The sequence below is a fragment of the Saimiri boliviensis genome, chromosome 6 (assembly GCF_048565385.1).
Source record: "Saimiri boliviensis isolate mSaiBol1 chromosome 6, mSaiBol1.pri, whole genome shotgun sequence".
NCBI lineage: Eukaryota > Metazoa > Chordata > Mammalia > Primates > Cebidae > Saimiri > Saimiri boliviensis.
The window spans coordinates 130,550,838-130,575,684 of NC_133454.1; the positions used below are offsets into that span (position 1 = coordinate 130,550,838).

Genomic DNA, 24,847 nt, shown 5'->3' on the forward strand with positions numbered 1-24,847 from the left:
GTACAGGAGGGAAAAGAGGCAGGAGGGCATTCCCGGGAGTTCGGGGCCCTCCGCCCAGGGAGGCGAGATTCGCAGCACGGGGACTCGGTGGCCATCCTCCGCCGTCCTGGGGGCACGCTGAAGCGCTCCCACCCTACTGCATTCTTTTGGTGTATTTGGAACGTTCCACGCTGTATTAAAATTAAACACGGCTAAGCTGGTTTTGGGGAGGGGGTGTGGGGTAAAATGAAGGGGTGCGGCAGGGACAGCTTTGCTCGCGAGAGAGGGGGCGGGGCCCGGAGCGGGAGTGGAGGGGGCGGGGCCCATGGGCGGCCAACTCGCTGCGCAGGCGCAGTCGTGAGCTCCGCAGACGGGGCGGAGCGATCCGTGGGCGGGGCCTGAGCCGTCGTCATTGGCCGGAGCTGCACCGGATGGGCGGGGAGAGGGCGGGGCCATCCTCGGAGGGGCGGGGCGAGGACTGGCAACCCGGAAGGTCCGGTGCCCGAGTGCCTTATCTCGCAGGGACCCGGGTCCTGCCATTCCCCCGCTGGCCTCCCGCCCGGGCGATTGCGGCCAGGATGGGCCGGAAGGTGACCGTGGCCACCTGCGCACTCAACCAGTGGGCCCTGGACTTCGAGGGCAATTTGCAAAGGATTTTGAAGAGTGAGTCTGGGGGCGGCGGGGGCCCCGGGCGGGGGTGGCGCACGGGCACTATGGTCGGGCCCGGGCCTGCCGGGGCGCGCTCACAGCCTTGCCCTGGGACACTCGCGGCCCTGGGCGTGGGATCAGGTGAGATAACTGCTCAGGTCCTCCTCGGGAAGTGTTTATAGTTCCTGGGGACAAGCGGTATACGAAGCATAGGTAAGAAAAGCTTGGCGGTTTAGGTGGGAGGCCTGGGGATGGACTGGGGTCCGGTGCCTGGGACTGAGCTACCCATCCTCGGAGATATAAGTTGGACGGAATGGCTGCCCACTGGCGGGGACGGTGTGCAGAGACCAGACATTGATGGTTTCTGGTCCCCGTGGGCCTTCCTGGTGTCTGGGCATCAGGAGAAGGCATCCCAGAAAGGGAGGTAGAAAAAGACGGCCGGGCACCGTGGCTCACGCCTGTAATCCCAGCACTTTGGGGGTGGGGTGGATCAGTGGAGGTCGGGAGTTCAAGACCAGCCTTGCCAACATGGTGAAACCCCGTCTCTACTAAGTATACAAAGATTAGCCAGGCTTGGTGGCCTCGAAGACAGGGTGTGGTTGTTGAAAGGTCACCATCTAATTTTCGTTTATATGGACGCACCTTGGAGCATGAAAAGTCAAACTATACACCTGCACCTAAATGGGCAAGTCTGCAAGTGTGGTCGGGTTGCAGGTTGTCTTAAGAGCCCTGGTCTGCTGACTGCAAGAGCCTTTGCCAGGAGCAAGAAAAACAGAATGTTTCAAGAGACGGCATCTTGTCAGCATGGACCTTTTTACCTTTTTTTTTTTTTTTTTTTTTTTTGAGATAGAATCTCACTCTCACCCAGGCTGGAGTACAATGGTGCCATCTTGGCTCACTCAGTCTCCACCTCCTGGACTCAAGTGATTCTCTTGCCTCAGCCCCCTGAGTAGCTGGGATTACAGGTGTCAGCCACCGCCCATGGCTAATTCTTGTACTTTTAGTAGAGACAGGGTTTCACCATGTTAGCCAGGTTGATCTCAAACTCCTGATCTCACATGATCCACCCGCCTCAGCCCCTCAAAGTGCTGAGATTGCAGTTCTTTGAGAGGCTGAGCCACCACAGCCAGCGTTTTTAATATATCAACCTGCTTTCTCCTCATTTGCTCAGAGCAAATCCAGCTGGACTGAAGGAGGCTGGGTGGCCAGAGCTAAGTTTCCACTCTGCCAGCCTCTCCTCCTTAGATGCTTGTTGGAAGCTGCTGGCCGAGGGCAGTAAGCTAATGCTTCCTGACAGTGGCATCACTGCTGGATTGTTCTTTTTCCTCCGGATGCTATTGGGCATCTCCTTGATAATAAACTACCGGGGTGTAACTTATTCCTCTTCCTCCACCTCCTCCGTGGTGCTAAGGGTCAACCCTGCAAGCTCCCCCTGTTTTTCATTTCCTGCAGGTATAGGCAGATACATGAAAGTATGAGCAGGTGTAGGAGTAAGCAGGTGTATACAGGTGTGTGCTGCCCTCTGCTGCCAGGCTGTCAGCAGGAAGCCTGACTTCTTCCCGCTCCGGGAAGGCACGGAGGAGTTTTGTTTGTTACTTGTTTTTTTTTTTTTTTTTAAATCATACCTACGGCAGCAGGTCGTTTTATCTGTCTTTGAGCATATAGGTGCTGAAATTGCCCCATTTTCTTTTTCTCTCTGTATTTTCAGGTATCAAAATTGCCAAAAACAGAGGAGCAAGATACAGACTTGGACCAGAGCTGGAAATATGGTGAGAACAGACACAGACACCCCGGGGTGGTCAGGGAGCGAGGCCTGCATCACTCTTCCCCAGCTGAGAAGGCTAGGACATGCCACGCCCACTCTCGGGCCTGGTCAGTGCCGTTGAACACCTGAGCAAGAGCAGGCCCAGGGAGGCTGAATAAGTCTAGATTGCCATCCTGAGTAATTAAAGGAACAGACTTTTACCAGAGTAAGGCCGATTTCAAAGATGGGCAGCTTCCGTGTTCCCACGGCTGCCCTTTTGCCGTGTTCTGAATGTTTGCATCCCCCTAAAATTTGTATGCTGAGACCCAACCACCAGGTAATTGTATTAAGAGATGAGGTCTTTGGCAGGTGATTGGCTCATGAGGGTGGTGCCTTTATGAATGGGATTAGTGTCCTTACAAGAAAGGCTGAAAGGAGCTTGTTGGTCCCTTCGGCCATGTGAGGACAGAGGAGATAACCAGCCCTCACCAGATACCAGATCTGCCAGCAGCTTGATGGTGGGCTTCCCAGACTCCGGAACGGTGAGCAGTGCATTTCCGTTGTTAGTGAATTACCCAGTCCAAAGCGGTTGGTTACAGCAGCCTGAAGGCCCAAGACACTGTCCCAGGTTTTCATTTTTGTATTTAGCCATATACAGGTTTTCCTCCCACGATCTCAGCATCTTTCCAGCAGCAAGCATAGGCGGTCATTTCTTTTTTTTTTTTTTTTGAGATGGAGTTTCGCTCTTGTTACCCAGGCTGGAGTGCAATGGCGCGATCTCGGCTCACCGCAACCTCCGCCTCCTGGGTTCAGGCAATTCTCCTGCCTCAGCCTCCTGAGTAGCTCGGATTACAGGCACGCGCCACCATGCCCAGCTGATTTTTTTGTATTTTTAGTGGACATGGGGTTTCACCATGTTGGCCAGGACGGTCTTGATCGCTTGACCTCGTGATCCACCCGCCTCGGCCTCCCAAAGTGCTGGGATTACAGGCTTGAGCCACCACACCCAGCCAAGGCGGTCATTTCTTATATGCCTTTTCGTAAAAATCAGGAAAATGGATTGCTTCTCTCCCTGTCCCTGCTTCACAAAATCAGTGGGTAGCCACGTGGTAGGTCTCTCGTAAGCTCTAGTCCTTTCTCATTCTGGATGTCAGCTGCCCTCTGTGCTCTGCTAGCTTCCTGCTGGTCTTTGAGGCCCCTGACCCACTGTGGAATCGGGAAGTCCCTCTTCAGCCTTTGTCCCCTGCCTTAGTGGGTGTTCTTGCTTCTGGACTTAGAGTAAGCGGGAACTGTTTTCTCTTAGGAGGTTTTCTGTGACTCTGGAGGCCTCTTTCTCTCAGTCCTTCCAAGTTACTTTCCTTCATTAAGCTGATTTCGCTCCTTAGAATCTCACCTTCAAACAGGGCTGTTCCTCCCACAATATCCAAGAACGTTGACTTTGTTCTTTAATTTGTCTTCATTTGATTGATTCTTTAAGAAGTTCTTCACCTAAGTGCCAGGGGATCTAGGATGCTGGGTCGTCCGAGGTCACAAAGCTTCGGTCCCTCCTGGCCTGTGGCCTGATCCTCTCCTGGGCCGGATTCAAGGCCTGATTGTCTCATGGGCCCAACCTCTCCTGGGCTGGCCCTGGGGCTCGACCCTCATGTCCCGTCTGCTGCTAGTCCTGGAGGAGCTGCAGGACTGTCAGCCCAGGACCCCGGCCTGACCTTGCCCAGATGCTTAGAGTGTAAGTCTTCTTTTCTTTCTTGGTCCTAGCCTCTCCCTTCTATAAAAGTTACACCCACCTCTCTCCTTCCTCCAAATATAGACCTGTTTCATTTTCAAAATGGGAGAATGTTTAACTATAGACAGACCCCTGGGATGAAATAGTTGCATCCAGCAGCGACAGGGGCCCATCTGAGCAGGGCTCCACACAGCTCACAACCTGCTGAGCAGGCTCCCGTTAAATATTCCAACAATTTACAAAGAGGAAACTGAGGCAGGAGAGGAAGGACATTGCTTTACTGAGCACACCGTCTCTTGTTCTTTTTGTTGTTGTGAGACGGGGTCTCGCTCTGTTGCCCTGGCTGGAGTATCAGATCTCAGCTGGAGTATCAGATCTCAGCTCACTGCAGTCTCTGCCACCCAGGTACAAGCAATTCTCTGCCTCAGCCTCTCGAGTAGCTGGGATTCCAGGAAGCAGCCACCACGCCTGGCTAATCTTTGTATTTTTAGTAGAGACGGGGTTTCACCATCCTGGCCAGGCTGGTCTTGAATTCCTGACCTTGTGATCTACCCGCCTCAGCCTCCCAAAGTGCTGGGATTACAGACATGAGCCACTGTGCCTGGCCCTTGCTCTTACTGGTCAGAAGTCCAGCACCTGATACACAGAGAGGCCCACTGGCTTTAGAGCAGCCTGACTCATGGACCAGAGACCCTCAGCTAGAAAGGTCGGCGTTTCCTTTGAGCCATTGCTGGAGGCTTTGGAGAGGGAAGGCTGCCACCCAAATGGGCCCTGGACACTGGCTGACCAGCCCCTGTGATAACCCACTCCCCCAGCTGCTGGCCCATCGAAGGGATGAGAGGCCTCTGGTCGCCGGACGCCATGCAGCGGGACATCTGGCATTGCAATGTTATTTGGTTTCACATGTGGGCCAGGACGCCAACAGGGTGTGAAAAGCCAGGAAACAGGGATCTGTTGGAGGAGAAAGGACATCTCAGGACTCCGTTCTGTTTTTTTTTTTTTTTTTCTTTGAGATGGAATCTTTCTTGCTCTGTCGCCAGGCTGGAGTGCAGTGGCTCACTCCAACTTCCGCCTCCTGGCTTCAAGCGATTCTCCTGCCGCAGCCTCCCGAGTAGCTGGGACTACAGGCGCACACCACCATGCCCAGCTAATTTTTGTATTTTTAGTAGAGGCGAGGTTTCACCATGTTGGTCAGGATGGTCTGGATCTCCTGACCCTGTGATCCGCCTGCCTCAGCTTCCCGAAGTGTTGGGATTACGAGCGTGAGCCACTGTGCCCAGCCAGGACTCTGCTCCTTACTGGGGCATTTCCAGTAAGGAAATACCTTACTGGATGGGATACCTCTTCCATCTGACAACTGCACATTTCCTCTTAGCAGAGCCAAGGGCAGAGAGCAATGCTTTCCCAGATACTAAAAATTATAGTTGCCGGTTTTGGGGTTTACGCGGGTGTGCGCGAGGTTTGCTGAGCATTTGAAGTGTGCCTTCCAGGCTGAAGTGTAGCAGAAAGGAGGTCTTCCTGAAGAGTTATAAGTGTTCTACAAATACTCCATGGTTTATTATTGGAACCCCAATACTAAGCAACCCAGTCTTCACACTTTGACACCACGGATTATTGAATTAATTCCTGTGACTGCCGAAACAGACTAGTGGCTTAAAGCAACAGAAATTTATTCTCTCTCAGTTCAGGGAGCCAGAAGTCCACGGTCAGGATGGAAGCAAGGCCCGGCTCCCTCCGAAGGCTCAGGGGCAGGGTCCCTCCTGCCTTTCCCAGCTCCTGGTGGCTTCAGGCACCCCTTGGTTTGTGGGGGCATCGCTCCCCGCTCTGCCTCTTGTCCTCACGTTGCCTCCTCCTGTTCGCCCTGTCTCCCCTCTCCTTTCTCTTACAAGGACACTTGTCACTGGATTTAGGCTCACCTGCAAAAGCCAGGGTGATCTCATCCCGGGATCCTTAATTCAGTTATATCAGCGGATTCTTTTTCTAAAATGAAGTCACATTCGCAGGTTTCTGAGGTTGGGAGATGGACAGACCTTTCTGGGGTCCATCTTTCAGCCCACTGCAAGCACCTAGAGCAAAAAACTCAGCGGCAGCTTTGTGGGTGGCTTTTCCGAGTGGCTGTTAGCCTTCTTCTTTGCCAAATAATGTATTTCTGTGGGTCCAGCTTTGTTCCTTTGGGATTCTTCTCTTGTAGATCAGTGTCATTTGGGCCACATTAAAGGTTAAAAGGAAACCCAAGTGCAGGCACTTCCTGATCCGAGAGCAAGTTTTTGTGGTAACTTAGAACTCAGCGAGGGGAGCGGGGCCGTGTTCTTCACCGTCACTAAAGTGCGTCGCGCCGCGGCGGTGCTGCTTATGCGGGCGCTCTTTGGAATCACCTGGAACGCTTTGAGAACACGTCTGAGCCCTGCCCCCCACACACGTTCAGACTGCGTGGCCCACAGCCCTGCCCCTCCGCGCTCACCTGTGTTGTTGCTGGAGCTCACTTTCTCTCCGGCTCTGCAGCGGCTACGGATGCTGGGATCATTACTATGAGTCGGACACACTCTTGCATTCATTTCAAGTCCTCGCTGCCCTCCTGGAGTCTCCCGTCACTCAGAACATCATCTGCGACGTGGGGATGTAAGTGCCAGCGTGAGCGTGGAAGGGCAAGCCCGGGACAAGGGCAGGCTCAAGGGCGTGAGCCACCCAACCGCCTCCGTCCAGGGTGTGGAACCTGCATGGGTCCAGGGATCCCAAAGGCCTTATGCTTGAAAAGGGGGTTTTGTTCCTGTCCCGGCCCTATGAGCCACCTCGTTTCCCCTGCAAGGAGGTAGCTCTTGGAAGCAGGATGTGTCAGCAATTCCAGAAGGTGCTGTGCACACACCAGCATTCTCTGCACAAAGGAGAATGCAGCGGTCACCCCATCGCGTGCAAAGAGCCTTACTTCACGGGGAGTCTTGGGCTAGTTCCATGTCCACATGTCACCACGTGGTTCCCATGGCCTAGGTTGCATATGTGTATCTCCACAGGAAGGACTCTGCACGCTCCATGCTGGTGTCTGTGCTGTGCCTTGTGTAGCTGTCCCCTGTGGAGGCCTCTGCACTCTGTGCTGGTGTCTGTGCTGTGCCCTGCATAGCTGTCCCCATGGAGGCCTCTGCACGTTCCATGCCGGTGTCTGTGCTGTGCCCTGCATAGCTGTCCCCATGGAGGCCTCTGCACGCTCTGTGCTGGTGTCTGTGCTGTGCCCTGCATAGCTGTCCCCATGGAGGCCTCTGCACGCTCTGTGCTGGTGTCTGCGCTGTGTTCTGCATAGCTGTCCCCATGGAGGCCTCTGCACTCTGTGCTGGTGTCTGTGATGTGCCCTGCATAGCTGTCCCCATGGAGGCCTCTGCACGTTCCATGCCGGTGTCTGTGCTGTGCCCTGCATAGCTGTCCCCATGGAGGCCTCTGCACGCTCTGTGCTGGTGTCTGTGTTGTGCCCTGCATAGCTGTCCCCATGGAGGCCTCTGCACGCTCTGTGCTGGTGTCTGCGCTGTGTTCTGCATAGCTGTCCCCATGGAGGCCTCTGCACTCTGTGCTGGTGTCTGTGATGTGCCCTGCATAGCTGTCCCCATGCAGCCCTCTGCATGGGCCAAGTTAGAGATTGACACACTCCAGAGGCAGAGGTGAAGGGAGCGTGAAGTCCAGGCCCAGTTCTGAGAAAGGACCCGCCTGGGCGGTGGATGGATGGGTCCCTGTCCCGGGACGTGGTGAAAATGAGCTCAGGGCGGAGAGGGGCTGGAAAGTGGGTGCCACAGGTGAAGGTGAGTCAGTGAGGAGGGTGAGGGAGGGGAGGAGGCAGCAGAGGCTGGAATATTCCAGGAGGAGAGGGAAGACCCCTGCGGCGGAGTGACTTTGCCCTCCGTTGGGAAGCAGCCCTCCAGTCTCAGAGTCTGTGCTGCCTGCGTGGCAGAACCATCTCTGCTCATCTTAGCGTTGATTTGAGGGCTCCACAGAAGAGCTCTGCAGTTCTCTGAAGGGTCGGAGGAAGCTTCGTATGGAAGTACAGTGCAGGGTTCCGGGGCCGCGGCCGCCGCCTCCACCCGCTCTGTGTTCTCAGAGCTCAGCAGATACGCGCGTGCCTCCCCTCTCTCCTGCAGGCCTGTGATGCACCGGAACGTCCGCTACAACTGCAGGGTCATATTCCTCAACAGGTAGGCTCCTGCCCCCTCCCCTGGGGGGTGACCGGTGTGTCTCCCTGGCCCTCAGCCAAGGGCTGCCAGGACCCGTGCTGGTGCCCCGGGGCCCCGTTGCTGGGAGGCTGCTTCTGTGAGGGCGGGGCACCTGGCAGGAATCCGGGCGCCTTTGCTTCTCTGGGTCTCAGCCACCACCGACACAGGCATCCTCAGGTATCCGAACGAGAGAGATGCCCTGGTCCCTGTGGCCTAGAAGCTGTTCCAGGCGAGCTCCGGCGCTGGTCCTCAGCTGCTGTTGAGGTACACACCTGCTGGAGCGTAGCTTCATGGCCGGTGGTCAGGGATGGATGCAGCCACAGGGACCCGAGTCGGGGACAGAAAGCTGAAGCGCAGTGAAGGAGAGAGTTTGGCTTAGGGCCCCATTCTCGAGCCCCATTCTGCACGCATCACCTTGTCCCTCAGTGGCTGTGACCACCGGCAGCGGCACATGTGTCTCAGGAGCCCCGTGTGCATGGCCCTGTTCCCCTGCCTGCAGGAAGATCCTGCTCATCAGACCCAAGATGGCCTTGGCCAACGAGGCCAACTACCACGAGCTGCGCTGGTTCACCCCGTGGTCGAGGAGTCGGTGAGTCGGGGCGACCGCCCTGGGATGTGTGTTAAGCACCTTCGCTGCGCGTAGCCTCAGGTCCTGATCTGCGAGTGTTACTGGTGGAGGGTGGCCAGGTGCTTGGCATTTTGAACAAAGAATTGGACAGAAAGCACAAACAAAGCAAAACAGGAATGAAGCAATCAAAGCAGAGATTTGTGGACAATGAAAGCCCAGCCAGGCGCGGTGGCTCACGCCTGTAATCCCAGCACTTTGGGAGGCTGAGGTGGGTGGACCACGAGGTGAGGAGTTTGAGAGCAGCCAGGCCAAGACGATGAAACCCCATCTCTACTAAAACAACAAAAATACAAAAAAAAAATTAGCCAGGCATGGTGGCAGGTACCTGTAATCCCAGGTACTCGGGAGGCTGAGGCAGGAGAATTGCTTGAACACGGGAGGCGGAGGTTGCAGTGAGCCAAGATTACAACACTGCAGTCCAGCCTGGGCAGCAGAGTGAGACTCTACCTTGTGAAAAAAGAAAGAAAAAGGAAAGAAAATGAAAGCCCAGTCCACAGGGTGAGAGTGAGCCGAACAAGCGGCTCAAGGGCCTGGTTCTAGAATGTTCTGTTTTTTTTTTTTTTTTTTTTTTTTTTTTTTTTTTTTTTTTTGAGACGGAGTTTCGCTCTTGTTACCCAGGCTGGAGTGCAATGGCGCGATCTCGGCTCACCGCAACCTCCGCCTCCTGGGTTCAGGCAATTCTCCTGCCTCAGCCTCCTGAGTAGCTGGGATTACAGGCACGCACCACCACGCCCAGCTAATTTTTTGTATTTTTAGTAGAGACGGGGTTTCACCATGTTGGCCAGGATGGTCTCGATCTTTTGACCTCGGGATCCACCCGCCTCGGCCTCCCAAAGTGCTGGGATTACAGGCGTGAGCCACCGCGCCCGGCCATGTTCTGGGGTTTAAATATCCTCTGGAGGCTTCCCGTTGGTTACTGGGTGTGCGTCCTATGTAGATGAAGACGCCGAAGGGAAGTTACAGAGGTATCACTTGGTGTACACACTACGCAAATAAAGGGGCTGTTTCCCTGTCAGCATTGGCTACAAAGTTACTTACTTGGCCTTAGAAAGCTGGGGTTTGTTGTTCGATTCACTTCTAGGAAGTCCTTAGGTTTCCTACCCCAGGCCCTGTTCTCACTGGTAGGGACTAGCTGGGGCGGATGGTACAGGTGGTAAAGGAGTTTACCAAGACAGTTGCACGTAAAGAGAGGCAGATTCATTAGAGAACATACGAAAACACGTTTCAGGATTGCAGCAGGCAGCACAGCAGAGAAGGGGCTGTCAGCAGAGGCAGGGCTGGAGGGAAGTTGTATAGAGTTGAGCTGCAGGGGGCTACCCTGGGGCTGAGGCAGACCTACAGGGGCCGCGGACAGGGAGGCCATCGTCCGCTCAGCGTATCCTCTCAGAACACGTGTTCGCGGTTGCCCCACATCTGGAGCCCCTTCCTCCTTGTTCCTTACCTGATCAGGCCTCACCAGGTAGGAGATGCTCAGGAACGCGGGGCAGGGTCTCCGCCCCCTGGTGCCAGCCCCTTAGCTGTCTGATTGTTGCTGCTGTTGACACTATGGCCGGGCTCGGCGCAGATCAGATGGAACTCGCAGTTCTCCATCAGGGATACGAGTCCCGTCGGGTGAAGCGTCACGTTCGTCTCGTGTGATGCTGAATGTCAGATGTCACGCCTTCACCTGGTTGACATTTGGGTCGTTCTTCGTCACAATGGGGCGTCCACCACGTACATCCTCAGGCATTTACTGGCATCACTGGTCCCCCGACAGATGCTCCCAGTTGTGACAACCAAAATGTCCCCAGACATTAGATGTCCCCTGGGGGGCAAAATTGCCCCGTGGAGAAATCTTGCTCTCTGTTTATTAGTTATACCTATTTTTTATTGTGGTTACTGTAAATGGACTCTTTCATACCGCATTTTTAAGCGGTTAGTATTTTTGTGTAGGAAAACTTGATTTTTATGTCACTTTTGTCATTGACCACCTCACTAAATTCTCCTCTCGTGTCTGTTGGTTAGTCTGTTGATTTTTGTAGTTTTTCTGTTAAGTTGAACTTACGTAATATGCAACAAATTTTACTTTTCCTTCCGTATTTACACCTCTCGGTTTATTTTCTTAACTTTTGTTGGCCAGCATTTCTGGAACAACGTTCTAGATCATCTCTGGAGCAAAATTCTAGCTCTCAGCTTATCCCCTGTGACACGTCTCTCGGTAAAGCTGAACATCAGCGTGTCGGGAAACCGAGACACCCCGATGCTTGGAGAGCCCAGCCCACCATGGTGTCATGGCGTCTCATCAAGTCACCCTCATACTCTTTTTATCTTCACGTGATCGTTTACTGCACTGGGGGAACACCTGGCAGGGCCTGTGCCAATCCGTGCATTTGGAGGGTTTCATTTGATTTTTGTTTGGATGTGGCTGCCATTCCTCTTTGTCCTGAGATGCTCCTCCTCAGATCTGTGGTGTTTTCCTCTCCAGGCACACAGAGGAGTACTTTCTGCCTCGGATGATACGGGACCTGACGAGGCAGGCAAGTCCCTGGGTGCGGAGCCCGCTTTTCAGTCCGTCGTGGCTGTTCTCAGCCAACAGTGGACGGGGTGGGGTGGGACTCTTTGGGATCCAGGAGACAGAGGCACCGTGGTGCGCCCAGGTCTGAAACAGACCAAGGGGGCAGCTTCCTGCAGTGAGGGCAGCGGCAGGGCCGGGCAGTGGCCGGGGCGGCTTCTCTTCACCTCGGGGCTGCTTTTCCTCCTGAGCCTCCCTCCCTGTCCCCGCTCACACTGGCCGCTGCCTCTTTTTTTTTTCCTCCTTGTGACAGAGGACGGCCTGCTCCATCCCCAGGGACTGTGTTCCCACATTTAAGCCTCATCTAGACCCACAACAAACTGCCGTGCTCTCAGTTTTGAATCTAAGGGAAGGCGCCCTGGCGTCCCCTGCTCAGCTGCTGCCCTGTGGCTGGGAGTGGGGGGCCGGGCTGCGTCACCGCCCAGGGCAGCAGCTGTTTCGATGTGATCGCAGGACAGGGTCGCTTCAGAAGCTGCTGGCCCGGACTGGCAGCCCCGTCCGTGTCTCCTTGGTTGCTCAGAGGACAGGCGTCCCCTTCTGCACATAGGCTCCTAAAGATGCCTCTGCCTGGCACCACTCGTGTTCCCATGTGCAGCCGCAGGGCACCCACCTCTTCTGAATGTGTGAGAGCCCAGAGCCATGTGGCTGCGAGACGGCCGTGGTCCTGGGGTAGTGCGTGGCCCAGATAGGGTGTGGCCAGCACGTCTCATGCACTCTTCCCTTCCAAATGCAGGAAACCGTGCCCTTCGGAGACGCGGTGCTGGCGACGTGGGACACCTGCATTGGAAGCGAGATCTGTGAGGAGCTCTGGACGCCCCACAGGTCAGCCCCACGCCGCTGTGCCGCCCAGTCCCCACCACACGCGGGCCAGCTGGGAGGAGCTGGGACTGCAGACGTCCTGGGGCCGTGGCCGTGGGCTGGAAGCTGCCGAGGGAAAGTTTGAGGGGCCACCCGGGAGGCCGGGTTGGAGGAGTCTGGTGGTCTTTTCTCTGCACCTGCCTCTGCCCGCAGCCCGCACATCGACATGGGCCTGGATGGTGTGGAGATCGTCACCAATGCCTCCAGCAGCCACCATGTGCTGCGCAAAGCCAACACCAGGGTGGATCTCGTGACTATGGCCACCACCAAGGTAGGGGTCGGTTCGGGCTGGGGAGCGGGCACCGTGGGGTGGGCGCTGTGTCTCAAGCACTCCTGCGTCCTCAGTGCCCAACTCAGGGCTGCGCCCACGCACGACGGGCATCCGGGCCTTGTAATTATGGTCTGTACCCAGCAAGCGTGCCCTGCCGCCCTCTGGGGCTCCCCCAGCACAGCCCATCTCACCCGCACAGCCACCCCATGAAACAGACCCGGTCCCCCTTTCTTTACTTGCTCGTTGGCATCGTGGCAGGGCATGGGGAACACCCGTGCATTTGCTGATCCTGCTCTTGGCCAGTGAGGCGTGTGAGGGGCGGTGCTGGTTAGTCATTCACGATGCAGGCGTGGGTTTAGCTAAGCCGCCTTTGAATCTGGGCCTTGTCCACGGAACTCTCTTTGGCTTGTCTGAACCTCATCGTGCCTGAGGGAGGTGACGGAGCCCGCCTTGTGGGGTTGTTACGGAGCAAAACCAAATGAAACAAGCGTTTTGTGTGAAGGCTGGTACACGGCCAGGCCAGGCTCACTGAAGCTTCGTGGCCCTGTGCCTCCCCGCATGCGTGCCTTTTCTCCGTAGCAGTGGGGCCACTCACGATGACCTAGCGGGACTCGGGGGACGTTCCTGTACGTGGGCAGGTGGCAGGCAAGGCTGGTGGGCCACAGCTGACGCCTCCGCCGTGGGCTCCGCCTCTTTCAGAACGGTGGGATTTACTTGCTGGCCAACCAGAAGGGCTGTGATGGGGACCGTCTCTACTACGACGGCTGCGCCATGATCGCCATGAACGGGAGCATCTTTGCTCAGGGATCCCAGTTTTCTCTGGACGACGTGGTAATGAGCGGGCGTGGGCGTGGCTGGGGGAGGGTTCCCTGTGCAGAGGCCGAGCCCCTGCCCTCCCCTGTCAGCCAGGTGCTTAGTGAGGGTCCCTGTGGAGAAGTTGACCTCCCGTCCTTGGGTCTGGGGACAGCCGAACCCCGACACATGGCCCATGGCCCTGGATGGATGAGGGTGAGGGCAGCTCTCCAGTCCTGCGTACCCACAGTCCGGAAGGAGGGCGCCGTGCCACACAGGGCCACGAGGGAGGGGGCTCAGGAACCGAGCGGACGGTCCCGCTGTGGGAGGCAGGCTTTGTGGTAAGAAGAGGGTGGGTGCCGCCTGGTCCCTGTGGGAGGGTGTAGTTGGTTGGTTTGAATTCTGAGGGCTGGCAGGGAACCAAAGCCTCTCCTTTGACATGAGCGGGCTCCATGGCCCCTGAGACAGGGCTAGGGATGCCGTGTTTGGTTAGGGGGCCTTATCTGTGGGAGCAGAGCTGGCAGGGGGCTCGTGGTGAGTCCGTTGGAGGCCCTGTCGAGGGCACATATACTCATCCTAGGCCTTAGGCCACGCTGCCCCTGCATCCTGGGAAGCAGGAGTGGAGACCCCAGGACACTCTGGTCGGGGAGGCTTTGTTCTGTGGGGCTCTCTGAGCACACAGTGGCCAGCTGTGTGGGGACAGCCCCGGGGGAGCTGTGAGTTAGAGTTCGGAAGTGCCGTTGCTATCCGAAACCACACATACACACGCAGGTCCCCAGCGCTCCCTCCCATGCAGCGCCGCCTGCCTGGCCTTTGGCCCCAATGGCCTTCTGCTCTGCTCTTGTTGGGGACGGGCATGAAAGCGGCAGAGTCACTGAGGCAGGCGGTACGTAGCACAGGAGACGGTTCCGCTGCTGGCTTTGCAGGAGCAGGGCGCGCCTGTGTCCTGGTGCAGAGGCAGAGCCCCTGCCCTCCCCTGTCAGCCAGGTGCTTAGTGAGGGTCCCTGTGGAGAAGTTGACCTCCCGTCCTTGGGTCTGGGGACAGCCGAACCCCGACACATGGCCCATGGCCCTGGATGGATGAGGGTGAGGGCAGCGCGAGTCACCGCCTCGGCCAGGCTCTCGGAGCAGTTTCATTGCTTTGCTGTCCCTGCATTCCCATCGCGTGATTCTCTCTGGTGCTTTCTGCGCAGCCTGGGTGCGGTCAGCATGGAGGTGGTTACGGAACCAAAGCAGTTTCAAGTGGACTCGGTGAACTTCAGCGTGAAACAGAATCCCAAGGTCTTTTCAGGGGTCCCTTGCATAGGGCGCAGGCAAGGGTGTGGCCGTCTCGGCCCCAGGCCCAGCTTTCCACGTGACAGTGTCCCCAAAAGGCCTCTTTGCTCTTTGTGGTTAACTGTGACCGACCTGGAAGGGCTTTGAGGAGAAAGATTAAGTTCCTGCTGATGGGAAGTGTGGTCCTCTCCCTGTTGCCCACGTCAAAGCCACAGGCACGTTGGCCGTGTTGATTGGCAGGTGTATTGGGAATCACCTGCCCCAGGACCCCTGAGGGTTCCCGGCCCCATGTCAACCGCTAATCAGAGTCCTTGGGGTCTGCGTTTTTAGTGGGCACCAGGAGATTGTTCCACACACTAGAATCCGGGAGCCACTGCTTTACACGTCACTAGAATTTCTGATGGTGCCGCGTGCTCCATCCTAGGCTGCAGCCACGGGCCTGCCGCGTTGAGGGTGATACTGCCACCCTCAGGCTCCAGCCACTGCCCTCTGCCAGGTCCTCCGTGTTGCACCTGAAATGGTCGCAGAAGCCTCGTGACGTGTGGAATCACTTTAGAGTCGTTCCTTCTGCCTCCCGCTCAAGCAACTGATCTGCCGATCCCACTCCGGGCCCTGTTTCTCAGGGTCTTCCCGATCCCCTGGGTTTTCTGGCTTGTCGTGCACCTGGAGTCCGACTGCGATGGTGAAGTCCGTTAACCTAGCCCTGGGGAGAGTGAGATGGAGCCACCTTCTCACGGAATGATCCTCGCCACGCCGTCTCCATTGCTTTAAGGCGTCACACTTACCATGGCTTAACGCGTGGACGTTTGGTGGCCACGGTGCCACCACTTTGGAAAGCAGCCAGAGAACCACAGGACATGTGAACCGGTCTCCTGGTCTTCACGGCATTTCCAGCCAGGTCTGGCCCACGGTGACGGCAGCAGGAGCGAGGGGCGCGCCAGGCGGGCACGGCCGTCCTGTGAACCACCACGGTGGTGCCCGCACTGTTCCTTCTGTCCCACACTTGCATTGAGCAAGGCAACTGTCCGAAACACAATTGGATAAAGACATTTCTCCATGAAGGAATAACCCCTATGAGTTAAAACGTCGTTTCTGCAGATACTGCAATTGGCAGAAGCTCCACCATAGCCGGGTTAAAGGCAGGGCGGCGTCACCTCCTGTGACACAGGCGGCACGTCCGGGCCGGGACCCTGGTGTGGATGCCGAGGCTGCGGCTCTGCCTCTGCCCTTCCCCAGCTTCACCCTCCTCTGTTGCCTCTCCTCGTGGGCACAGGGTGTTGGCAGCAGCTCCACCCACCCCATCTTCACACTGCCACGTGCACAGGCAGCAAAGGGCCCTTGCCCCCCATGTATCTTTTTGATGAGAGAAGCGTTCCCAGAAGTCCCCAGCAGGGGCTCATTGACAGGGTGGCGTCTTGTGTGGTGCTGAGTGGGTCACTGGCAAGTGTCTGAATGCAGTGCAGGTTCTGGTGGCAACAGTGAAGGGGCAGGGCTGTGGGTCAGCCTCCACGTCGCCTGTCGTGTCCCTGCGTCCCTAGGAATCCAGGGGTCTCGGTCCCTGCTTTAGAAGGTGCAGCAACACCTGTGGCAGCGGCCAAATGACACGGGGAGTGGAGCAGATGGGAAATCACGGGTTCTCTCCGAAACCTCCTTTCCCAGGAAGTCCTGACGGCCACGCTGGATCTGGAGGATGTCCGGAGCTACAGGGCGGAGATTTCGTCTCGAAACCAGGCGGTGGGTGCTCCAGTAGACACCCCTGTGGGATGCTCATTACCGGTGTGGAAAGTGGCCCCATTTGTGCGGGTGTGGTGGAGGCCGTGAGGGTGCAGTGCCCGAGAAGTCTGATGGGGACGTTCCGGACTCCCCGAGTGTGGAAAGGGCTGGTGCTGTGGACGGAACCTGCTTCCATCTGTTCCCGGTCGTCCTCTGCTGGAGCCAGGCCCTGAGCTGGGGTTAGCGGGACAGGCAGGCAGAGAGGCCAGGATGGTCTTGAACTCCTGGACTTGAGCAGTCCTGTCGCCTCAGACTCCCAAAGTGTCAGAGTTACGGGTGTGAGCCGCCGTGCTCAGCCTTTTTTTCATAACAGTTTTATTACGTTGTGTTTGCCGTATCACCCAGCGTCTCCATGTAAGCACCTGATCAGTGGTTTTTAGTGTGCTCATGGAGTTATGCAGCCACAATCTTAGAGCATTTGCATTACCCCAGAAAGAAATTCTAGCCATTAAGCCCCGCCATGCCCCTCCTCCAGCCCTGGCAGCCAGGTCTGCTCTCTGTGTCTATGCGTTTTCCTGTTCTGGACGTTTCATCGGGATGAAATCACACAGTGTATGGCCTTTGGTGTCTGGCTTCCCGCACTTGCTGTGCTGATTTCAAGGTTCATCTGTGTGTCGGTGCAGTTGCCCCTCGGTATCCATGGCGATGGGATCCGGGAGCTCCCACCGACCCCCTGCAGGATGCCCATACCCCACAGTCCGCCCCGCAGAACTCACTGATACAAAGGGTCGGCCCTCTGTATGCGTGGGTTTCAGAGCTCAAGGATACTGTACCTTTTATCTGTGTCTGGTTGAACCTGGGGGTTTAGAACCCACAGACACGGGGTGGGTTCATCCCTTTGTATCGTCAGAGAGTTCCGTAGCCGGGATGTTCACGTTCTGTTTCTTCACTAGTCCACTGATGGCCATTGGGAATGTTTCCACTTGCCATCACGAATCGGCTGGGGCGTATGGTAACTGTTTAGCCTTTTGGGGAGCTGCCAGAGTGTTTGCCGAGAGGCGGCGCCGCGGTGGGTTCCCGGCAGGCAGGGATGAGAGTCCCAGTTTCTCGCCCCTCTCCAGTTCCTGTTGCCATCTGTGGTTTCGCTCCTCGCCATCCTCGTGGCAGTGAGGGCGGCCTCGCTGTGGTTTTGACGTGCCTTTCCGTGACTGTCGGAGCCTTGCTTGTCTGTGCGTCCTGGGGACCTGGAGGGTTTCCGTGAGGCTGGGAGTCATTTTGTCTTGAATTTCCCATTGCCAGGCCAGCAGGGCGAGCCCCTACCCCCGGGTGAAGGTGGACTTCGCCCTCTCGTGCCACGAAGACTTGCTGGCACCCGTCTCTGAACCCATCGAGTGGAAATACCACAGCCCTGAGGAGGAGATAAGGTGTGTGGCCCCTGACTCCTGGGAGGGACCTGGTGTCTGCGTGGCCACGCCTCTGGGGTGGGAACCCCTGGAGGTCACGCAGTGGGTTTTCAGAACCTGCCCGGGTGGGGACTTGGCAGGAGTGGGCTGTGCCTCCCTGGGTTGAGGGCATGGATGCCGGAGCCAGACTGCTGAGGTGTGACCCCCAGCCCTGCTGCTTCCCCGTGCTGTGACTTGGGGCCCCAAGGTGCCTTCTGTTCTGTGGCTCAGTGTCCCCAGTTTAAAATGATATGATAATACCTGCGTCGCTGGGTTGTCTTAAGAGTCACATGCATCCCTTCACACCAGGTGCCTGAAGCAGAGTCAGGCCTCCTGAGAGCCCTGCGTCGACTCTGGCACTGCAGCCTCCTGAGGCTGTCGGGCGGGTTGCCAGGGGTGCTGTGGGCCGGAGCCGCCCTCCGGGCTCCATGTTCTGATTTCCTTGCAGCCTTGGACCTGCCTGCTGGCTCTGGGACTTTTTAAGGCGAAGCCAACAGGTAAGACTTCCAGTTTCTAGTGAGCCCATCCTGCTTGTTCTACTGGTTGGTCTGGTTTTATTCTGGCGCAGGGCAGCGTTTTTTTGTTTTTTTGTTTTTTTTTTAATGCAAACAATAAAAAGCATTTCATCACTCTGCCTCCACGGGGAGCTTAGTCTTTGCTAGCCAGAGGCAAGGTGGGTACAGCGGCTGGTGGGTCAGCGCCAGCTCTGGAGGCGCGGCAGGACCCGGTCTGACGACGTTCAGCGTCACACTCACCGTTGTGATCATGCGTATCCGAGATTCATCAGTGGAGTCAGCCTCAGACATGCCCAACTCCCCGAAGCGTCTCTTTTCCCTCTGGAAAATCCAGTAACCCTGCCACGTTTGGGCGTCTGTCCCAACCTCAGGGAAAGCACTGACATCCATGTGCATTTCCGTGGACGCCTCCTTGAGGTCTGCAGGCGGAGTTAGGGTGATCCTCGGGCACGCTGCTTCTCCGAGGCTCTAATCACACCGTGTCTGGTTGGCTCTTTCCAGGCGGGGTTTTTGCTGCCCCTGAGTGGCGGGGTGGACAGCGCGGCCACTGCCTGCCTCGTCTACTGCATGTGCCGCCAGGTCTGCGAGGCTGTGAGGAGCGGAAGTAGGTGGCATCTGTTGGCACGAGGGAGGCTCCAGGGGGTCAGCCCTCGGGCTGCCTGAGTGGGGGATCTAGGAGGAGGGGGTGGAGGAAACACCTGGACCGTGGACATCAGGGTGAAGGGGGCTTTGTGGCCGCGCACAAATGACACAGCGTCACACCCCAGTCCTGCCGCCAAGGCAGCAAGGCCCTCAGCAGCTTCCTAGGGCTTCAGGCACATGCGGCTGAGTCTCCGGAGCTGCACCTGCCTGCGCTGTGCACGGTGTGGCCGGGTGGAAAGACGCAGGTGTGGGAGGTTCACACGGGCACCTGGGGGCGTAGACGGGGGTGGAGCCGCATGGGCACCAGGGAGCGTAGACGGGGGTGGAGCCGCATGGTCACCTCGGGGTGTAGATGGGTCGAGCTGTGCAGACGCCTGGTGACCAGAGACAGGGGTGGAAGTGTGTAGACACCCCACACACTCAGGTGACTTCTACGCATTCTGTCCTGCGGTTTTCAGATCAGGAAGTGCTGGCTGATGTCCGCACCATCGTGAACCAGAGCAGCTACACCCCCCAGGATCCCCGAGATCTCTGTGGACACATACTGACCACGTGCTACATGGCCAGTGAGAACTCCTCCCAGGAGACGTGCAGCCGGGCCAGAGAGTTGGCCCAGCAGATTGGAAGGTAGAGTTGGTCCCTGGTGTTCTGCCTGGCAGGCCGCTGGCAGCTCAGAGCCGCCGGAAGCCATGCCTGTAGCGCATTGGTGCCTGGCTTCATTCACGACATGGAGAAGATGTCAGCGCTCTGTCCCTTTCTGTGGGTAATACTCCACTGTGTGGATAGACCCTGATTGATTTCTCCAGGCATCAGCAACTGCTTAAACGTGCAGCTGGGAGCTTCTCAGGGTTGCGCTTTCTCTTGGTTTGAGGCAGGTTTCAGGGAAGCCGTGTACCAGTCCTCCCTGTCTGACCCACCCCATTCTCGGACTGTGCCTGTCTCCACTCCTCGCTTTCCCAGTGCCGGCTGCAGGTCATATGTGCTCATATGGGAGTTGGCTGTGGGCTGACTCATACCCGCCCCCCGTCCCTTCCCCCGCCCTCACTGCCTTTTCTACAGGGCGGTTCTCTACGTGGACAGTGGAGGGAGGGCAGCTTTCCAGAGAAGGGAGACTGGGTTCCATCTAGAATGTTCCATCTACAGTAGCTCTTAGGAGAAAATGAGCAGTTGCCCATCCTGTTTGTTGAGCTCAGCTAAAAGCTGCCCCCTGCCCCCCAGCAATCCTCCTCCTAGAGACGTACTCAGAGGAATCAGAAGCAGGGACCCAAACAGATACTTGTTCAGGAAAGTCCATAGCAGCACCATTCGCAGAAGCCAAGAGGTGGGGTCAGCCCAAAGTCCATCCCAGATGAATGGAGAAAGAAACTGTGGTCTATTCACATGGTGGAATATTATTCACCCAGAAAAAGGAGTGGAGCATGGGCACGTGACACAGTGAGGAGAAACCTCGAAGACATGGTGCGGAGTGAAAGCAATGGAGCCACACAAAGCCATGTGGCATTTGATTCCATTTCCATGCAGTGTCCAGAACAGGCAGCAGCACAGAGAGGGCCTGTATCACTCTCCACATCTGTCACTGTCACAGCTGTCAGAGCTGGAGGAGGAGGGAGTGGGGACAGACTGCCGGTGGGATGGGGTTTCCTTCTCGGGTGATGAGATGTTCTGAGCCGGTTGGTGGTGAGGGCCGCACAGCACTGTGGATTGCTAAATGTCACCAGTCATACACATTAAAGTGGTTACAATGGTCAGTTTTATGTCACCAGGGCCCCACCACACACATGCACACATGTGCACACACGTGCACACGCACACAGGCGCACACATGCACACAGGCGCACACATGCACACACGTGCGCACACACATGCACGCACACAGGCACACGTGCACACGTGCACACGCACACACAGGCGCACACAGGCGCACACATGCACGTGCACACATGCACACAGGCGCACACACATGCACACAGGCGCACACATGCACACGTGCACACGCGCACACAGGCACACACACACGCACGTGCACATGCTGCCCTCCATGCCTCCCCTTCTCCTTCCAGCCACCACATCAGTCTCAGCATCGATCCAGCCGTGAAGGCCGTCATGGGCATCTTCAGCCTGGTGACAGGGAAGAGCCCTCTGTTTGCAGCTCACGGAGGAAGCAGCAGGGAAAACCTGGCGCTGCAGAATGTGCAGGTGCCCCGGCCTGGACCGGCGTCCCCTGGGGATGGGGGTGCAGGGAACCCTGGAATGCCTGGTACAGGATGTGCAGGTGTTCCCGCCTGGGCCGTCATCTCCATGAAAGTCATGGCACAGGGCGCCCAGGGACAGCTGGTGGTGGGGTCCACAGCCTGTGTGCCTCGCTGAAGACAGCAATCATGCAGCCTTTTAACAAGGATGGGGGTGTGTGTGTTAGTGCCTGAGCATGTGATGTGTAAGAGCAAGAGCAGGGGTGTAAGGGTGTGCATGCTTGAGCGTGTGCAGAAGTGTGAGTGCAAGAGCAAGAGGGTGTGTCTGAGCGTGAGTGTGAGCATCAGAGGGCACGTGAGTACAAGCGTGTGAGTATGCACAAGTGGGTGTGCTTGTGAGTGCTTGTGCACAAGCGTGTACGCGGATGTGCAAGTTGTGTGTGCACAAACGTGGTTTCACAGGTGTGTGTGAGTCTGCCTGAGTGCACATGCATGCCTGTGAGCATGTGGGTGGGTGCGCATGGCTGTGAGTGTGCACGTGACTGTGAGAGTGTGTGCCTCTTGAATCCTCAGGGAACAGCCCAGATGCTATCTGCCTCCTGGGTTACTGCACTTGACTGGATGCTCCACGATGGGCGGAGGAGCAGAGAGGCCAGGGTGGAGGTGGGGCTCTCGCTGCTGGGATCTGTCCTGTTTCTCCCTGTCCCCTTTCTGCTGTGCGTGGGTGGCCTTTCCCCTCCTGTCAGTGGGAAAGGGACAGAAATGCCATTGCCACACTTTCTCCCAGGGAGCCCACAGCTCAGTTCTGCCACCGATGCTGCCTCTGCCCTCCCGGGCTCCGGGTGCTCCCATCTTTGAAGACAATGTCCCGCTGTGCTTGCATGAGCCCTGCGGAGGTGGGACCCCCCTGAGAAAGGCCTCGGGATGCTGTGGGACTCGGAGGCTCCGATGTTCCCAGAACACTAGAGAGCTCCTAAGTGATTTTAATTTTCTTGTTTTCAAGAGGTTCCAGATGTGCGTCTCCTCGTCCTCCCTTCGCAAGGTAACCCGTTACTTCCTCTGTTGTGTTGTTCAGGCTCGAATACGGATGGTCCTCGCCTATCTGTTTGCTCAGCTGAACCTCTGGTCTCGGGGTGTCCGTGGCGGGCTCCTTGTGCTGGGATCTGCCAACGTGGATGAGAGGTGAGTGTGGCCCAGTGGCAGGCGGTGGTGGGTCCCGGAACCTCTCAGATCTCTGAGGGTGATGCACTGTGAGATGCTGTCATCCTGTGCCTCTCACGGCAGGTTTGGTGCCCAGGACAACATTCCTCTAGAATTTCACCCGACCCGAGCGGTAGAGCAGATGGCATCGCCTTCCCGCAGGCTGCTCCTGGTGCTCACCAGTCTTGTCAGCCCTGTGGTCCTTCCTCTCTGCTGCGCCTTGAATTCATCTCACCTCTCCCTGCAACAGACAGGCTCCCCTCCTTCTTCTAGGCTGTTCCACTGCCTCTTAAGTCATTTCTTTGCAGCTCATTTTTACCTTCAAACCAGAGTTCATTTTTAATGTGGACCAAAAACACTCCCCTTCTTATCCGCTTCCCTGTTCAACAAAACTCAGTGCCTCCCTGTTGTTTTCCAGATAAAATTCAAGCTGCTTATCAAACCCAGCAGTGGAGGCTGCTAGAGAGTCTTTTCCAGCCTTGGTTTCCCCACTGCCCTTAGGTGAGCCGCTGCCCCTCTCAGCACATCTGTGCTGTTCTTAGTTGCTCCTTAGTAGCTGAGGAATTTCAAAAACTATTTGTCATTCATTTGTCTATGCATCCATCTATCCATATGTCAGTTCAGCCATCCATCCATCCATCCATCCATCCATCCATCCATCTATCCATGTCAGTTCAGCCAGACATGCATCCATCCATCCATCCATCCATCCATCCATCCGTCTATCCATATGTCAGTTCAGCCATCCATCCATCCACCCATCCATCCATCCATCCATTCATCTACCCATCTAGGCACCCACCTACTCATCTACCCATTTACCTGTCCATTCATCCACCCATCTGTCTGTCCATCCATTCATCCATCCATCCATCTACCCTCCCAGCTGTCTATCCATCCATACATTCATCTACCCATCTATGACCCATCTATTAATCCATCCATTCATCTACCTGTCTATTCATTAATCGCCACCTATCCCTCCACCCACTTGTCTGTCCATGCATTCATCCACCCACCTACCTATCCATTCATCCACCCATATGTCTGTCCATCCACCCATTGGTCTATCTGCTCATTCATCCATCTGTTCATTTACCATTTCATCTGTCCACCTACTCATCCGTCTACCCATCTCTCCATTTATCCATCCATCTACCTCTCTGTCCACATTTCCTTCCTTCCATCTATCTCTCCCTTTCTTTCTCTATGGTGTGAGTGTCTTAATCACTCTGCATCCTTGCCGGTCTGCGGATGTGTTCTCTTTTAAATCTTAGACTTTTAAATCCTATTTTAATTTTCTAATTACAGAAATTTGAAGTTAACACCCGATACTGGGTAAAAATTCTCATCCTCCCTGTGCATATTTTGTTAATTGCTTTTCTGGTGCCTCTGGTGCCTTCGTAAGGGACGGAATCTTCAGGAGGGGTGTGATGGCTGGTGTATATTCTGAGCTCTGGTGCAGTTGAGGATATCGATGTTTTGTTTTTGATCGCATTGCTTTTGCAGATGAGGAAGAATTTGATCTGTTATAAAATGTGTTGTCGCAGTTCTCCGTCACAACTCTTGGACGTCATTTTCTAGTATTTAAAATGTTAACAAAGAAACAGATATAATTTCCAGAGTGGGATTGGGTTTTGAGAGCTTGAAGGCCTCCGGATCCCATTTAGAAAATAAACAAACCTAGGTAGTCACCTCTCATCCCTCAGCTGCTCGCCTTTCCTGCTGCTGGACGGAAGGCTCTCTGTGGCTGTGGACACTCCCCCGTGATGTTGTAGTGAAACTGTTCTGTGTGTTTCACATGCCGCACCCCCCTCTGCTGCTGCCTCCTCACGGGTCACAGCCAGTCCTTTCCTTCCTCTCCATTCTGGGGAGAATCTCAGGTGTATAGTGTTGAGTTTTTAAAATTTCCCTGTAATTGTGTTGTTTGATTGCTTCTGATTCTAGGTCAGTTGCATCCCTGTCTGCTCCTCAGGGGCCTGTTGGACACCTGTTCTCAGTCAGGCATTCTTCCCTGTGGTGTGACCAAGTCAGAAACAATTCCTATCCTCTGCAAGTGGGAGGAAACAGTGATAGCCCAGCTGATGACGTGTCTATTGCAGGAAATGTCTGCTGAGAGAGCTCAAGGAGGGAAAGGGAGAGCTGGGAGTTTGTAAGCAGCTTGCTCAGGGAGGGCCCTGCTGAGAAGTGAATTTCATAAAGGCCTTCGGTGCCAGGGTCCATCCCAGAGGCCCCTGCGTGACAAATGAATAAATTCACTCATACACAGAATACAGTGAGCAAGTGGTCTGTGGGGTTGTGAGCCACTCACAGAGAGAGAGCCCACTTACATGATGCTGACTAGTTCGACCTCTCCCCATTTATTCAGTATAGATTTAATAGCAGAGGTTCTAAGTCAACACACCTGTAGACTTTCTAAGTCCAAGGCAAATATCATTAGAAGGTGATCTCCCTGGTCAACCTACCCCCGAGAGGGCCGTCTGGCTC

The 24,847-nt window shown here is 56.0% G+C and overlaps 1 protein-coding gene across 3 annotated transcripts in view; it reads left to right on the forward strand.

The window, feature by feature from the left end:
• The first annotated feature begins 450 nt into the window (after positions 1-450).
• Positions 451-24,847, forward strand: part of NADSYN1 (NAD synthetase 1) — a 37,150-nt gene continuing 12,753 nt past the window's right edge. Inside the window, exons 1-16 of one of the 3 annotated variants that reach the window (XM_003941159.4) lie at positions 451-642; positions 2,336-2,396; positions 6,597-6,713; positions 8,213-8,266; positions 8,784-8,873; positions 11,377-11,428; positions 12,197-12,285; positions 12,475-12,592; positions 13,292-13,423; positions 16,319-16,393; positions 17,672-17,796; positions 18,263-18,311; positions 18,831-18,933; positions 19,430-19,598; positions 21,032-21,167; positions 22,236-22,342. In XM_003941159.4, coding sequence (XP_003941208.1) covers positions 558-642; positions 2,336-2,396; positions 6,597-6,713; positions 8,213-8,266; positions 8,784-8,873; positions 11,377-11,428; positions 12,197-12,285; positions 12,475-12,592; positions 13,292-13,423; positions 16,319-16,393; positions 17,672-17,796; positions 18,263-18,311; positions 18,831-18,933; positions 19,430-19,598; positions 21,032-21,167; positions 22,236-22,342 — 1,562 coding nt within the window. In that variant the 5' untranslated portion in view covers positions 451-557. Of the gene's footprint in view, positions 643-2,335; positions 2,397-2,840; positions 2,914-6,596; positions 6,714-8,212; positions 8,267-8,783; positions 8,874-11,376; positions 11,429-12,196; positions 12,286-12,474; positions 12,593-13,291; positions 13,424-16,318; positions 16,394-17,671; positions 17,797-18,262; positions 18,312-18,830; positions 18,934-19,429; positions 19,599-21,031; positions 21,168-22,235; positions 22,343-24,847 lie in introns of those variants that run through there. The other 2 variants (XM_039470931.2, XM_074401839.1) reach the window with 2 other exon arrangements.